Genomic DNA, 15,871 nt, shown 5'->3' on the forward strand with positions numbered 1-15,871 from the left:
CAGGAGTTTGAGGTTGCTGTGAGCTAGGCTGATGCCACGGCACTCACTCTAGCCTGGGCAAAAGAGTGAGACTCTGTCTCAAAAAAAAAAAAAAAATACTTTCTTTGCTCATCCCCAAAAAGCAGGTCCTCAAGTTTGAGCAGGATTTGCAGCGATTCAGTCGCACCTTTAGGCTCTGCTCCTGACGCTAGTTCTCCTGCTGTTTACATCTGCGGTCACACCACCGAAGGCTTGAAACCCTTGATCAACTTCTTCCAAACTCCTGTTAATGTCGACATTTTGACCTCCTCCCATGAGTCACAAATGTTCTTAATGGCATCTAGAAGGGTGAGTCCTTTCCAGAAGGTTTTCAATTTACTTTCCGCAGATCCATCAGAGGAATCACTATCTATGGTAGCTGTAGCCTTATGAAATGTGTTTCTTAAATAATAAGACTCGAAAGTCAAAATTACTCCCTAATCCATGGCCTGCAGAATGGATGTTGTGTTAGCAGCCATGAGAACATGAATCTCATGTACATCTCCATCAGAGCTCTTGGGCAACTAGGTGTACCGTCAATGAGAAGCAATGGTTCGGAAAGAATCTTTTTCTCCTGAGCAGTGAGTCTCAACAGTGGGCTTAACATATTCAGTAAACCATGCTGTAAACAGATGTTCTGTCATTCCGGCTTTGTTGTTTCATTTACAGAGCACAGGCAGAGTAGATTTAGCATCATTCTGAAGGGCCCTGGGATTTTCGGAATGGTCGACGAGCACTGGCTTCAACTTAAAGTCACCAGCTGCATTGGCCCCCAGCAAGAGAGTCAGCCTGTCCTTTGAAGCTCTGAAGCCAGGCACTGACTTCTCTTCTCTAGCTATGGAAGTCCTAGATGGCACCTTCCTCCTATAGAAGCTGTTTCATCTACACTGAAACTCTGTTAGTGTAGCCGCTTTCACCAGCGATCTCAGCTAGATCTTCTGGAGAACTTGCGGCAGCTTCTCCATCAGCACCTGCTGCTACGCCTTGCCCTTCTACGTTATGGAGACGGCTTCTTCCCTTAAACCTCATGAACCAACCTCTGCCAGCTTCAGACTTTTCTTCTGTGGCTTCCTCACCTATCTTAGCCTTCGCAGAACTGGAGAGGGTTAGGGCCTTGCTCTGGATTAGGCTTTGGCTTTAGGGAATGCTGTGGCTGGTCTGATCTTCTGTCCAGACCACTCACACTTTCTTCACAACAGCAATAAGGCTGTTTTGCTTTCCTATAATTTGTGTCTTCACTGGAGCAGCATTTCAAATTTTCAGGAACTTTTCCTTTGCATTCACAACTTGGCTGTTTGACGCGACAGGCCTAGCTTTTGGCCTCTTGGTGTTTGACGTGCCTTCCTCACTAAGCTAAATCACCTCCAGCTTTTGATTTAAAGTGAGAGACATGTGACTCTTCCTTTCACTTGAACACGTAGAGGCCACTGTAGGGTTATTAATTGGCCTAAATTCAATGTTGTCGTGTCTCAGGGACTAGGAAGGCCCAAGGAGAGGGAGAGAGACAGGGGGACGGCCGGTCAGTGGAGCAGTCGGAGCACACACATTTGTTATACTCACTGCCCTGCACGGACGGGTGCGGGCCAGGGCGCCGCAAAACAATTACAACAGTAACGTCGGAGATCACTGATCACAGGTCACCACAACAGATATAATAATGAAAAAGTGTGAAACGTTGCGAAAATTACCAAAATACGACACAGAGACATGAAGCGAACGCGCGCCGTTGAACAAACGGTGCTGACAGTTTGACACGGTGTTGCCGTAAACCTTCGATTTGTAAAATAAAAAAAAAAAAAAAAAAAAAAGGCTGAATCTGTGAAGTACAATAAAGCGAAGCACAATAAAACAAGGTACACCTGTATTTTTAAACTTTCAATTTCAGATTTGCTGCTAGCATGTAGGAATCAAATTGATTTTTTTGTATCAATCTGTATTTGCCATCTTGTTAAACTCACATCTTAGTTCTAATTGTCATCTCATACATTCATCAGATATTCTGGATAGATAACCGTGTCATCTGCAAATAAATACAGTTTTACCTCTTTTCCAACCGGATGTCTAAAATTTCTTTTTCTTGCCTTGTTCCGCTGGCAGTAATCTCCAGTTTAATGTTGAACAGAAGTGGTGAGAGCAGACATTCTTGTTGTGTTTCTGATATCACAGGGAGAGAGATCAGTGTTTCTTCATTAAATATGTTAACTGCAGGGTTTTTGTCAATAACGTGGATCAGGTTAAGGAAGCTCCTTTATTGTTTTCTATTTCTTGCGAGATTTTACAACGAATGGCTGTTGGATTTTATCAAATGTTTTTTCTGCATCTATTGAGATGATCATATGACTTTTCTTTTGTCATTTGTTAATATGCTTCATTGACTGATTTTTCAATATCGAACTAACTTTATATTCCTGAACCCTAGTTGATCCTTCCCCTGCATACCCAGCCCCCAGAGTCTGGTTTGTCGCCCAGGGAGGCATCATCACAGCTCACTGCAATCTCCAAGTCCTGGGCTCAAGCGATCCTCCTGCCTCAACCTCCCAAGTAGCTGGGAATACAGGCATGCGCCACCACGCCCAGCTAATTTTTTCTATTTTTGGTAGAGACGGGGTCTCACTCTTGCTCAGGATGGTCTCAAACTCCTGACCTCAAGCGATCCTCCCGCCTCAGCTACCCAGAGTGCTAGGACTACAGGCGTGAACCACTGCGTCCAGCCAATCCTTTTAATATAATGTTGGATTTGCTAAAATTTGCTTAGAATTTTTGCATCTATCTTCATGAGGGATACTTATCTATAGCTTTCTTTTCTTGTAATGTCTCTGGCTGGTTTTCATACCAGGGTAATACTGGCCTAAGAGTTTGGCAATACTCCCTTTTCAACTTTCTAGAACATATTGTCTAGAATTGATTTTATTTTTTCTTAAAGGTAGGGCAGGATTCAGCAGTGAAGCCATATAGTACTGGAGTATTCTTTGGCGGGGGGGGGGGAGGATATTTTTAACTACAACTTGGATTTTAATAATTATAGAGCTATTCAGGTTATGTGTTTCTTGAGTAGTTTATGTCTTTCAAGAGTTTGCTCATTTCATCTAAGTTGTTGAGTTTAATAGCAAAGAGGTGTATAGAATATTCCCTTATTATCATTTACTATCTCTACAGCCTGTAGTGATGCCGCATATCTCATTCCAGACACGGATAATCTGTGTCTTCTTTTTCTTCTGATCTATTTGGGTAAAGGCTTACCAATTTTATTAATCTTATTAAAAAAATCAGTTTTTGGTATCATTAATTGTTTTCCTATTGTTTTTATGTTTCTTCTTTGTTTCCTCCTCAATCTTTATTATTTCCTTGCTGTTAGTTATTCTGGGTTTGGTTTGCTATTGTTTTTGTAGTTTCTTAAGGGAAAAGCTGAGGCCATCACTCGAGAACTTTTTTCCTAACGTGCGCACAGTTTTGGTGCATTTCCCTCCAAGTACTGCTCTAGCAGCATCCTACAAATTTTGATATTTTGTGTTTTAATTTTCATTCAGTTCAAAATATTTTCCAGTTCTCCTTTTTGTTTCTTCTTGGAACCGGTGTTGTTTGGAAGCATGTTACTTACTTTCCAAATATTTGAGGATTTGCAGAGATCTCTTTGTTGTCGATTTGTAATTTAATTCCATTGTGATCAGAGTACAGATTTAGATCACTGAAATCATTTTAAATGTATTGAGAGTTGTTTTATGGTTCAGAATATGGTCTATCTTGGTAAATGTTCTTGAAAACCATACACATTCTGCCACCGCTGGGAAGAGTATTCTATAAGCGTTACTTACGTGAGCTTGGTTGAAAGTATTACTCAGATCTATCTTTGCTGATTCTCCAATTGTTCTATCAGCTCTTGACACAGGCATATTAAAATCTCCAACTCTAACTGCGGATTCGTTTCTTTCTTTTACACATTATTTTTTCCTTTTCGGTTATTGAGTTTAAAGTCATATTTAGAAATACCAATTTATGAATCAACAGTAACTTAAGCACTTTAAACGCTTTAAAACACTTCACAGGATCTGATATGAAGTGTTTTCATTACTATCGTTTTTATTAATATAAATATATATTAATATACAAATATTCTCTAATTTTGGATTTTATTTCCTCTTTGCAGAGGAGGAGTTCAAACACCAGCAGCAACATCATTCAGAACAGTGAAGTTCTGAATCCAGTTCCAACAAAATAGGAAGCCTCCTGGGAAAGGCTGCCCCACGGTAGAATGATTCCACACTAGTCTAGAGGTTCTAACGCAGCAGGTCAAAACCACAAAATCATTGGTATAAATATTGGCCTAGAAACAACAAAAATTAGCTTTAAAAGAATTTCAAATGATATGTGGCAATGATGTCACAACAAGTGAAAAAAGCAGGAATAAAACCGAGTCCTGTGTGCGGAGCCGTCCCGGGGAGTAGCTTCGTCAGGGCCTGGCGGGGGGAGGATAACATGTCCCAAATCTGACAGTTGCTGTCTCTGAGTGGCAAGACAACAGGTGATTGTTCTTTGTTCATTATTCTCTTCTGCATTTGCCATATGCTGGATAATAAACATACACCACTTTTCCAATCAGAAGAAATTCGAGAAAGGACATGTGTTCACCATGGAGCTGTGGGCAGCGGTGGCAGACGTCTGTGCCCGGCGCCCAGGCGGGAAGGCGCAGCTGTGGGCGAGGACGGCAGGGCTGAGCAGGCCCAAGGCGGCACCGCTGGGAAGGTGAGACAGGGCCAGGTCATCGCCAGCTGCACAGAGGCTGCTAGATGGAGGCTGGAGCCGGGGGGCTTCCGTCTGAGGTGGACACACCTGCCAGCCTGTTCCGGGGCCTCGCGGAATGGACTGGACAGAGCAGCGGCCGGTGGAGGGACAGTGAGGAGGACGCCACGGTGGCAGCAGCGAAGGCCAGAGGGAAGGGCAGACACGGGAGAAGCGAGAGGCTGGGCGAGGGCCTACGAGGAGGTTCTGGTCCAGGAGCTCGGGGCGTGCCTGAGGAGCCGGGCACGGCCTCCCCTCCGGCCCGCCACACTCCCACACCCACTCCATGAGTCAGGGGCCCCAGCCTGAAAGGCCTGGGGACCACTCCCCGAGGACCCTGAGGCTGTCATGGGTCGCGTGTGACAGCCAGGACAATCACTACAAGTTATAACCAGAGTGCTCCCCAGAGCCGTGGACAGTATCGCTCCTGCAGCCTGGAGCAGAGGTTCAGATGCCAGGGGTGGGCCGGGGACCCTGTTCTCGCCCCAAACAACCCAGGCGGGACGGGGGCAGCACCAGTGGGACAAGCCTGGGGGCCGCAGAAGCCCCGCTCTGGTTTCCCCGACCCCAGTGCTGGCCGCACGGGTGGGATTAGCAGTGCAGGCTGCAGACCACTTGCTCTACGGTCACCTGGAGGATGGTTGAAAACATAGATTCCGGGGCCTCCCTGCAGCGGCCGTGACCCAGAATCTCCAGGCACCAGCCTGTGAGTCTGTGTGCAAAGTGTCACTGCCAGGCCCTCTGCCAAGGGGGCTCCTGGCGTCCCTTGTCAGGGACAGCTCTGCCCGGCACAAAGATGCAGACTTCTGTTTCTGGCAGTTCAATGGACCTGCTGCCCTGAAAGTCCTCTCCCCGCACGTCCCCAGACAGGCCTGCTGAAACAGAGCGGGTGTCCTGCACGTGTCCTGCTGAGCTCCCCACACGGAGGGTGTCCCTAAGTGCCGAGAATGAAGCACTTGCTGCGTGCTGGCTTGACACCAGCGGGTCCCGGGAGTTGGCCCAGCTGAGGGACCGCAGTGTGGACGTCGATGCCCCGTCCCTGGGGAGGAGAGCAGGGCCTGGCACTGGGACGCCTGTATGTAAAATTGGGCCTCTGCGAAGGTGGGCCGACGATAAGAAGGGAGACTCAAATTGAACCGAGCAAAACAGAAGCACACGCAACGAACCCACGCGCTGGCAGAGAGAGGAAAAAAAAAAGGAAATTCAGTTTTCTTGGCCTATTTTCCTGAAGTATAAAACAAAAAGTTTCCTCTCAACATGTGAGACTTGGGCTTGCTCTCGCAAGAGACTGAGGGTCTGTCCACGCCACATGGACTGTCTGGAAAATCCCAGATCTATAAATTTAGACCAAAAAGGTCTTGGATTGGTTCGCTGGGTCACCCTGTATGGGCAAAGGGACAACTTCTTCAGAGGCAGGTACCCTCCGACAGGACACATAGGAACCCCACAAACGAAAACATCTGCCGATCACAAGCTCATAATCTAAACTTACAAACCCACAAGGAAACAAGCTACCATGAGCGAGAGTCAGGAGAAACCACAGTAAACAGAATTAGACTCTCCAGGAACTGCAGATGATGAAATTATAGGATAGAGGTTACAAAATGAGCATGTTCAAATGACTTAAAAATTTAAAGTTGTGATGTAAAATGTGAGAAAATTACAAGATGCTAAAATCAAGCCGATTAAAGCCCCAGACAAACACGTATAGATCTAAAAAACATATATGGCCGCTGAAATCAAAGTCTCGACGGGTGGATAAAGCGGTGGGTTAGATACATCTGAAGAGCTGGTGACCCGGACGGGAGAAGCTGCGGGTGCGGCACAGGGGGACGGAGATCGACACCGTGAGAGACGGCCGGGGGACGGATGGGAACGTCGCAGAGGGGACATTCCGCGGCACGGTGGTGCCGACTTTCCTTGCTTGATGGAAGACATGAACCCTCAGATTCAGGAATCACAACAAATCATCGGCAGGATAAATAAAAATAATCCACCACCTCGATACGCTGTAATGAACTACTGAACCCCGAAGCCAAAGGGAAGGTTCTCAAAGTCAGGACAGGTCACCTACAAAGGAATAAAAAACGGGCTTGACGATCCACAGAAGCCAGGACCCAGCGGCATTCCGTCTCCAGCCTTCCGAGAAAATGCAAATCTCAGCCTCTAACGTGCCCCCAACTAACCACCATCCGAGAGCAAAGGCAAAATGCAAAAACAGACAAAGAGAAACGAAGAGTTTACATTCACTGAAGGAAGCACAGACTCCAGGGAGAAGCAAATTAAATCCAGAATGAGACAGAAAACTGGCCGACGTGCGGGAACACAGGCGCGGCGCGGCGGACACGGCAGGAAGAGCTGCTCGGAAAGCAAACCCCGCGCTGCGGCAACGGCGGCTGTGCCATGGCGGGAGGCGACAGGACACAGTGTCAGGGTCCCCGAGAGGTTTCGGAGAAGGGCACACTCTGGGTTCCGAGTCCTGTGGGAGCCACCCAGAACACAGGCAGAGCAGCAGCCGGCCCAGCACACCACACCGCTACGCACACCGCCATGCACACCACCCACGCAGGAGGCTGCGGCAGCACCGCCCCGCAGGCCCAGGGCGAGTGTGCGGGCCCAGGCTGTTGCAAGGTCCACCCCTCAGAGAGGCAAAGGGACGCCAGGGGGAACGACCACTCCCCGGGCCACACCAGGGACCTCTGCACACGGTGCGTGCTCCTCCGGCAGAGTAGGGGTATGGGCTGAGACACGTCATTCTTTGCATTCAGCATTTGCCTGTCTGCAATGCTGTGATGAAAACGGAACAAAAATAAACCATCTCTCCTTTCCCGGCTCACCCTAGCCGTCCTGCTCTCCGCCTGGTCCCCACGGCTGCAGACCCTGGGTCCTGGTGACCCTGCCCCTCTTCCTCCTCTTCAGGTCCCGCGTGGCTGGCCTGCCGCCTGTGCTCCCGGACCTGCTCCTGCCCCACGCCCCGATCTGCACCACCAGGCTGTGGGGGGCGTGGGACGTGTAAGGCTCACAGCTGACCCACGGCCAGCCCTGCGTAGGGCCGGTGAGGCCCCAGCTCTGTGGACTTCCCGGTGTGGCTCCTCACGCCCGAAGCCCCCGGTAGCGAACGACAGTGACCCAAGCAGCACCCCCAGGTGCGGGTGATCCCCACACCTTCCAGTGAGGCAGGCGACGCGAAACCCCACTTCACAGATGCTGTTCCCAGGGCGCCTGGCACACACGTGGAGACCCGAGGAGGCGCCACTGGGCCCCCGCGCTGCGGCCTCTTCCCTGGCCAGCTCTGCTCAGCCCTGATGTCGCCTCCCTAGGGAAGCCTTCCTGGGTGTGCCTGCGCTGAGCCAGAGGCCCCTCGCCACTTCGCCACCCATCTTCCTCCTGGGATGGCGGGGAAACCGCTCCCGGTCCACGCGGAGCAGGCCCTGGTGGACAGCCGCCGACAGGCCAGGACAGAGCAGGCGGCCGGGCGGCTGGAGCCTGCACGGGGGTGGAAGCTGGGGAGAGGAGGGACTATGTGGCTTATACGAGCTTCACGGTGCCCCCGCTGCCAGTCGCGACATTGTCCCCAAATAGGGGAGGTTCCCCCAGGAGATACAGAGGCTTCGAAAAGGCCCTGGAGCCCACGGTGAGAGTGGCAGCTGCCTGGGGGTCCTAGCTGGTGGCCACAGGACGCCCGAGACATGGAGAACCAGGGAGCCAGGGGACATGTGGTGAGGCCATGGGTCTCAGCCCCAAGAAAACACCTCCTCGAAGCAACTCCCCCAAATCACTCGGGAATTAATTCCCTGAAAGGCACGTGCTACTCGACCCCAAAGTCACAGACCCGAGACTTCCCAGCCCAGCGTCCTCGGAGCGGCCCATGTGAGGTGTCCTGCTGGAGGCCTCTGGGACCAGCAGATTTGGGAAAGTCCCCTCCGGCCACCCAGGGCCTCGGTGCCCTGGAGGCGGCCAGCCCTGCCATGACGACTGTCGGATGAAAGCTGGGCGGTGGTGCGGCCACGCGTGTTTCATCAACGCGCACCACGGGTTGAGCACGGCACCAGCTCGGGAGGGTCAATCCCCCTCAAGGAGCAGATGGGGCGACCTGGGCGAGTGGGCCGCAGGCCATGGAGACGAGTGGCGTGGAGGGGGACGGGGCAGGCGGTGCCTGGCAGGGACGGCTCCTTCAGGAATCCCTGGCGGAGAAAAGACTGTTCCAGGAAGAGGGAACAGCAACAGTGCTAGATCTGAGGCAGGGACGGGGAGACAAGATGGTCAGCGTGTGGCTCTAGCCCAGGCCTCTTCGACCTGGAGACATGGATGGCCAGTGTCCCCTGGTCCCTCTGGGCAGGAGGCTGCCCGAGTGTCTGACGCCCGCACAGTGAGTCCTCAGGATGCCACGGGCAGCAGCCAGGCGTCGACAACGGCCGCCATGTCCTTGCAGGTGTCTGGGCCTTGCCCCGAGCTTCCCCCTTGGCAGGCGTATGGCCTGGTCCCCGTGAGTCCTCTGTGGGCATTGGTGACACTTCATTGCAGAGAAGCCAGCCCTGGCTGGGCTCACTGCGCTCCTGCTCTCGGCCGGTGGTTCAGTGGCAGCTACCCTCCTCTACCTCCATGCCCCGGGCCGGAGGGTCGCGGGGAGCGCGGGGCCTGCAGTGCTGGGTGGGGGCTGGCTCCTCCCCTCAGCCCGGCTTCTCTGCAGGGACCACACAGTCCACTCTTGCTGCAGGTTGGTCTGGGTCCTCACGTCTACGTGTGGGGACTCCTTCCTTCCCAGGTCCCTTCCTCCCCATGTGGCCCCAGGCGTGGGGCCTCCCTCTGTAGCAGGGCCGAGCCGCAGCCCACCCCTGCAAGGCACCGTGACCCACACCTGCAGCGTGAGCGAGAGGGGCTGGCGCGGGCGGGCCGCAAGCCGGGGCCTGGATGGCGTCCGCCCGACCTGCGCGTTCACCCTCCCGGAAAGCACAGCCGGGCGAGGTCTGGTCTGGTACCCGCATGGGTGCTCACGCCGCGTCTCGTGGGAACGGGGGCTGCGCGGCCTTCTGGGCAGTGGCATTCCTGGGATCAGCACCCCCTTTCCCCACGCCAGGGCCCTCCGAGAGCCTCCAGGGCAAGGAGTACTCGGGAGTATCAGGTAACCCGCGGGCAGGGGCTGCCTGGGTCCCTGGGGGCCAGGCCAACCGCTCGGGCTCCAGAAATCCAGCGGCCCCGGCTGGGCTGACTCTTCACGGTAGCAGGAAGGAAAAAACCCCTCCGTGTGGGAGCGTTCCACAAAGGGCGCCTGACGCTCTCCACTTGTGCCTCATTAACATTCCGCAGACAGCCCTGCGGCTTAATAACGCTGAACAGGCTGAATGGACGGCACCGAACACCACCCCGCATTCGGGAAACCGCGAGGCTGCCTCCCCCAGCCCGCTGGCCACGCCCGACCTGCCATTAGCATGCACAGAGAGCCCCCATTTGCATCGGGACAATGGTCCTACCACCGAAGCCGGAGCTGCGGGGGCACCGGGCATTTGTTGGCACAATCACCCTTTGTGCCACTCCAGTGCGCAGGCGGGGAGCGCATCCAGGGGCTCGCCGAGATGTGGCCCGGCCCGAGCCAAATCCGGGGCTTGGTTTTGCCTGGGGACTCCGCAGTAGGAAGCCCAGGAAGGCCCCACGCAGGGAACGGCCACGGCCCCTTTCTGGAACACTCCTGCCCTCCCCACGCTGCGGCGTGGGGACCAGGTACGGGTCTGCCGCCCAGGAACACGCTGGAGTGTGGCCGCCTGCGGGCACCAAGGGGTGGGAGCAGTGTGGGCTTGTCACCTCTGCCCTGCTTGAGACGGTGACAGAATCCTCGCTGTCAACTGCCAACAGGCTGGAATGTTCTACTAGGCCCTGGAATGCTCTGGTCAGTCCCAGGACCTGGGAAGAGGTCTGAGAGGGGGAGGGGCGGACTCGGAAATGACCAAAGAGCACAGAGGCACCTCCTGCGCAGGACGGGTGCGGCACACGGTTCCGGCTCCGGACCCCGCGTCTCCTGGCTCGGGAGGGCGACGTCTGCAGACGGCCGCCTTCCGTCGCGCACGGGCCCCGGCTACACAGCACAACTGAGGCAGGGCCCGGCTTCCCACAGCCCGCAGTGCGCGGCAGCAGGGCCCAGCCATCAAGGGGACTGGCAAGTGGGGCGCCTGGAAGACAGCCGCCGAGGGGACAGGAGGAGCGGTCGGTCCCTCCAGGCTGGGTCGGGCCTCCCGGGAGCGACACGCCTTTGAGTCACGGGGGACAGAGCGGTGAGACCTCGATCAGCAAAAACTGGGCCAGCGGGAACCAACACAGGCCTGGGTGCCTCTGGTCCACCGACAGCGGGTAGCTGAGAGGACGTGGGCTCCTGTACGTGGTGCCCTCGGCCTGTCCCCCCACTTCTCCGCTGGGAAGACGAGGGGTCCTGTGCTCGGGAGGGCAAGGCCACCATTTCACCTGCGGCCTCGAGTTTCTTCCTGGACTGTCAGGGCCAAGTGTTTCCAGTACAGGGACCTCCTCCCCGCCAGGGGGTCCACGCCCTGGGCAGGAGCGTTTATGACATTGGCCAGAACCTCTCGTTGGTGACCGGGCACCAGCCTTTGGTCAGGCCTGTCTCTGCACGAGGACACAGTCCCCGGCGTGGGCCGGGACGGAAGCGGCTGGCAGGGCAGGGAAAGGGACCTTAGCATCAGATGCAGACGGGCTCCTCCCAGGGAGACGTGGGCCACACCCCGTCCTGGGCACAGCACAGCCGTTCCGAATTCCCCACGCTGGTCGCAGAGGAAGGAAAACGCCGCGTTTGGTTTTAAGAGAGCTGCTAGGGAATCCAGCCGTTCTGGGTCATGGTTCCCCAGAGGTGGGCGCTGACGTCCCAAGAGAGAGGTCAAAGCTCCTGGGAGAAGTGGGGTCCCTTCCACTGTGGCCACCCCTTCCTAATTCTTGAGGGTTGAGCCACAACCCTGGAGCCTCCACCCTCCATCCACAGCCAGGGAGTGTGAGGTCCCCAGATCCGCACACCCCACAAAGCCGCCCAGCTCGCAGCCCCGTTCTATGGAACGTTTCTCTCAAAGTGGGGCACCACAACAGCGGGACGGCGTGTACCTCCTGACGAGGCCGGGTGGCCGGGGAGACCGCTGCCCTGCCCTGGCCCCACCGACACAGCCCAGGAGGCTGCGAGACTGATCCCTCCAGACAGGGTCGCCACGGGTACCTTTCACGTCTGCACAGCCAGCGGCCTGGGAAGGGCAGCCGCTGGCGAGACGCGTGCAGTGGTCACAACCGTGGCTGCCCCGGTCCAGCCACCTGGGCCGCAGAGCACGTGCCACCAGCCTCTCTGGGCCTCCCTCTCCACATCCGTCAAAGAGCCGCTTTTACGTGGGTAAAACCCTTTGCTCAGGACTGGGGACAACCAGACCCTCAACGGGCCACAGTGCAACCCGCGGGTCCTGCGGCGCATGGCCTCATCCAGCCCCCTGTGAGCCGCGAGAAAGAGGCGAGTCCGGGTTGTGAGGCCCCCCTGGCCCTGCAAGGCCCCCACAACCTACCCAGCCTGGGCGCCATCGTTCCTCCAGGCCCGTCCCCACCACCCTCACCCCAGACTCCCCGACCACGGGCCGGAGAGGTCACCCCACCTCGTTCCCAGCACAGCGCGGGGGCTCTGCCAGGAGGAAGCCCGGCGACAGATTCAACAATGTGCCTTCCATCAGCCGTCCTGTCATCCATCTGAACTTCCCCTCTCAAAAGAACATGTGGCGAGCCCCCTCCTCAGGAAAGACTGAGCGGGAAGCAGCTAGAAAGTGTCTAGAAGCTTCTAGAAGCCCCACCCTCTGTGCATCCCTCATTAGCAGAGACCTTAGCCCAAGGAGAAAACTCGCTCAGCCTCCCAGAAAAGGCAGCGATCTGTGTACATCGGGGCGGGGCGGGGGTGCTTGGGAGAAGGCGCTGGCAGCGGCAGGGTGGCCACGAGGCGCCAGGGCCAGAGCAGAGCACCCGGGCCAGCTCCACCCACCACGCCGTGCCAGGGTCCTCACCAGAACTGTCGTAGCCGTCGACAGAGAAGTGGTCTGGTCTCCGCTCTTCCGGGGGGTCGCACGTGATATGGGGCACGGTGAGCATCTTCTCCCCGGGACTCACCCCGTTATCCTTGTCCAGTTTGAACTTTTTTTTCTTGACCTAAAAAAGCAGATGACAAATTGGTGGGTCCTGGGCACCCTCGGCCAAGCCCTCCACTGACCTCACAGCGCCTGCGGCTGTGCGTGCCGCGCCGGGGGCCGGGAGCCCCGGCCGAGCTCCAGTGCCCTCCGCGGGACCAGGGCAGAGCTGCACGGGCCGCCTCGAGGGCTGGGCCTGGCTGCCGCGGGTGAGCGCACTGCCCGGCGGGGCAGCAGACAGGGAAGAAGGTAGGCGTGGACGGATGAGCGCGTGAGACGGATGGCGATGAGGGCCGTGGCCGGGGAGGACCAGAGCCCGTGAGGGGCACAGACCAGGTCCGGCAGGGCCCGTCTGAGGTGCCTGGCGGCAGTGAGGGAGTGGGCCGGGTGGAGCCCTGGGAGGGTGTCCCGGCAGAAGGCAGGCAGGCCCGAGGCTCAGTGGCAGCTGCGGGCAGGAAGGCCAGGTCTCCCCAGCGAGGGCGTGTGCACGGCCAGGAAGGGGCACCGCCAAGCTCAAGCCCGGCCTTTGCCCACTGCCCACGCTGTGCCACAAGACTCCTGCCCTGAGCCTGCCCAAACTCCCAGACCCTGTGACCCCCGACCCTCTTCCCTGAGCTGCGGCTCCGCTGCCCCATCCCGCGTCACCCGCGACACCCAGCAAGCAAAGCCCGACAGCAAGGCCCTTCAACAGCTTCCCTGCCAGCCCCAGCCAGAACCCAGCCTTGGGGCGGGCAGTCCTATGTGCCCCGACGCCTGGGGACACTGGCTGGCAGGGACCCAGCAGGGGCATACACCCCAGCGCCCGGACACAGAGCTGAAACACCAGGGGCAGAGGCGCCCCAAACCCCTAGCTGTAAGCACGGCCTCCTCAGCCTCTCCCCACTGACCAGGAGCCCTGCCCCGGTGTTTCCGCTGGGGGGGCAACTCACCGTGACAGACTTCTTGGGCTTGGGGCTGGGAGACAGCAGAGCGGGGCTCCGGGAAGGCTTCCGGACGTAGATCTTCCAGGTGGAGGAGTCGGGGTTCTCGGCCGCGTAGCACCTCCACGCGGTCTGGAATCGCAGGAGGGAGGCCGTCACCTGTCAGCTATCCGCTGGGGGCCTCTGCGGGAGCTGCGGCCCGAGTCCCATTCCCCAGGTCCAGCCTCCCCCGGTGGATGTGGTATGGTCGGAGGGAGCCCCAGGTTCACAGGACGCGCGGTTCAGGGGGCAGCGTCGGTGCTCGCGGGGCCTCCGCCGCGCTGCCCTGCGGCCGGCGGCCTGCCCGCTGCGAGCCCAGGGCAGGTTCATGGGCCTGACTCATGGTCTCCCTGAGAGGAGGCACTGTGGGGCCGTAAAACCAGGCCTGAGGCGGGAGCACAGCCCCGCCAGCCCCGCGCCCCCACTTCACTCGCGGCTGGTGCTTCCTTCCCACTCAGGTGTGACATGCAGGCACCGGACGTTTGGCCCTGGACGTGCCCCCGAGGAGCGAGGCGGCGACCCTGGCTGAGCCGTGGCCCCGACAGCCACCCGCCCCTCACCGGGCCCCGCCTAAGCAGAGCGCTCAGGACGCCGAGGCCTGCAGGGGGCCCAGACCTCCCCCGGGGGGCACGTAGCCACTGTGCCAGGCAGAGGGCCGTGTCCACAGCCGGGTGCTGGCCCACCCCACCTGCCAACACCCACGTGTAGGCCCCTCACCCGCCACTCCTCAGGGCAGCCCCGGCCCCATAGCGGCCAGCAGCAAAGGCCCACAGGGACACGGTCTTCAGACGGTTCTTACACTTAAGTGAGTTTTTGTTTACATCGAAGGCAACCCAGTTCTCTGGTGTGCCCTGAGAGCCCGGTGACCACCAGAGCCCAGCATCTCGGGGCTCAGGGCTACCAGCTCGCACCGTCTGCAGAAACTTCCTTCCCTGGTTGCCCTGTGGGCCCAGAGGGTGGCCCGTGCCGTCCACTGCTGGTCCTTGCCCAGGGGCACCAGGCCTGTCTCACCTGGAGGACAGCCACCAGGGGCCCTAGACCTCCACCCTCCCTGGCTTAGCCCTGCAGCAAGCAGGGGCAGTTGGGAGAGTGGCGGGACCCCCAAGGCTGGCCCGGGCAAGGGAGCCTCAGAGCCCATCGTGTCTAATCGTGGAGCTGCCACAGTCACGCCTGGTCCCCAGCCCATGGGGCGCGACCCTCGGCAGGGCCGCTGTGGAGGGAGCCAGGCTCCCAGGGCCCTGTGCCTGCCCCGTTGCCCCAGAGGCGGATGCCCGCGAGCAAAGCACCCCCCAGGCCGGCTGGGTCAGCGCAAGGGCAAGACTTTCCAACTAACGCTGGCTTCGTTCCCCCAGGTGGACACGCGGGTTGGACACAACGGCGATGACAGCGACCACGGCAACCAGGGCCACGCAGGCACCGCACCTGAATGAGCGACGCCGCCGCCGGGATCTGCCGATTGAAGTGCTTCTGCCTCTGTTTCTGCTGGACCTTCAGGGCGAAGCCGGAGCCGAGAATCCCCTGGGAAGGAAGGCAGCGGAGGCTCAGGTCCACACGGGCCACCGCTGGCCAGCACCCAGCTCTCAGGACGCGGTGCCAGGTCACCATCGAGGGAAGGCCAGGCCTGGTCCGGGCTGGAGGCCACGCAAGCGAGGCCGGCACCTGTGACCCCGCCTGGCCTGCCCGGGCCGGCACGGAGACAGAGCTCACACCCCAGGGCTCGTCCAGCGAGGGGCCCGGCCCCCGGAGGGACCAGAGCCTCCCCCACCCGTTCCCTGAGACTGGGGGTGGCGGGAGGGCTGGCCTCTCCGCACACGCCCAGGAACGGGACGGCAGCCTCAGCCAGGACAGCCAGTGGGGCACAGAGGACGCACACGGCAGCTGCGAGCTCCCTGTCGGTGCAGGGCATCCAGCTGCACACACGCACGTGGGTGCCACGTTCACACATGTACGTGTGCCTGTGACATGCACACA

General features: G+C 57.8%; 1 protein-coding gene across 1 annotated transcript in view; it reads right to left on the bottom strand.

Moving 5' to 3' along the window:
- The window catches only part of KCNQ1 (potassium channel, voltage gated KQT-like subfamily Q, member 1), a 352,730-nt gene that overhangs the window by 278,542 nt on the left and 58,317 nt on the right, over positions 1-15,871 (bottom strand). Inside the window, exons 10-12 of the mRNA XM_012664952.1 lie at positions 15,323-15,418; positions 13,871-13,993; positions 12,822-12,963 (exon numbers count right to left, since the gene is read on the bottom strand). Coding sequence (XP_012520406.1) covers positions 12,822-12,963; positions 13,871-13,993; positions 15,323-15,418 — 361 coding nt within the window. The remainder of the gene's footprint in view (positions 1-12,821; positions 12,964-13,870; positions 13,994-15,322; positions 15,419-15,871) is intronic.

Source organism: Propithecus coquereli, unplaced genomic scaffold (assembly GCF_000956105.1).
Source record: "Propithecus coquereli isolate 6110/MARCELLA unplaced genomic scaffold, Pcoq_1.0 Scaffold120, whole genome shotgun sequence".
Classification (NCBI taxonomy): domain Eukaryota; kingdom Metazoa; phylum Chordata; class Mammalia; order Primates; family Indriidae; genus Propithecus; species Propithecus coquereli.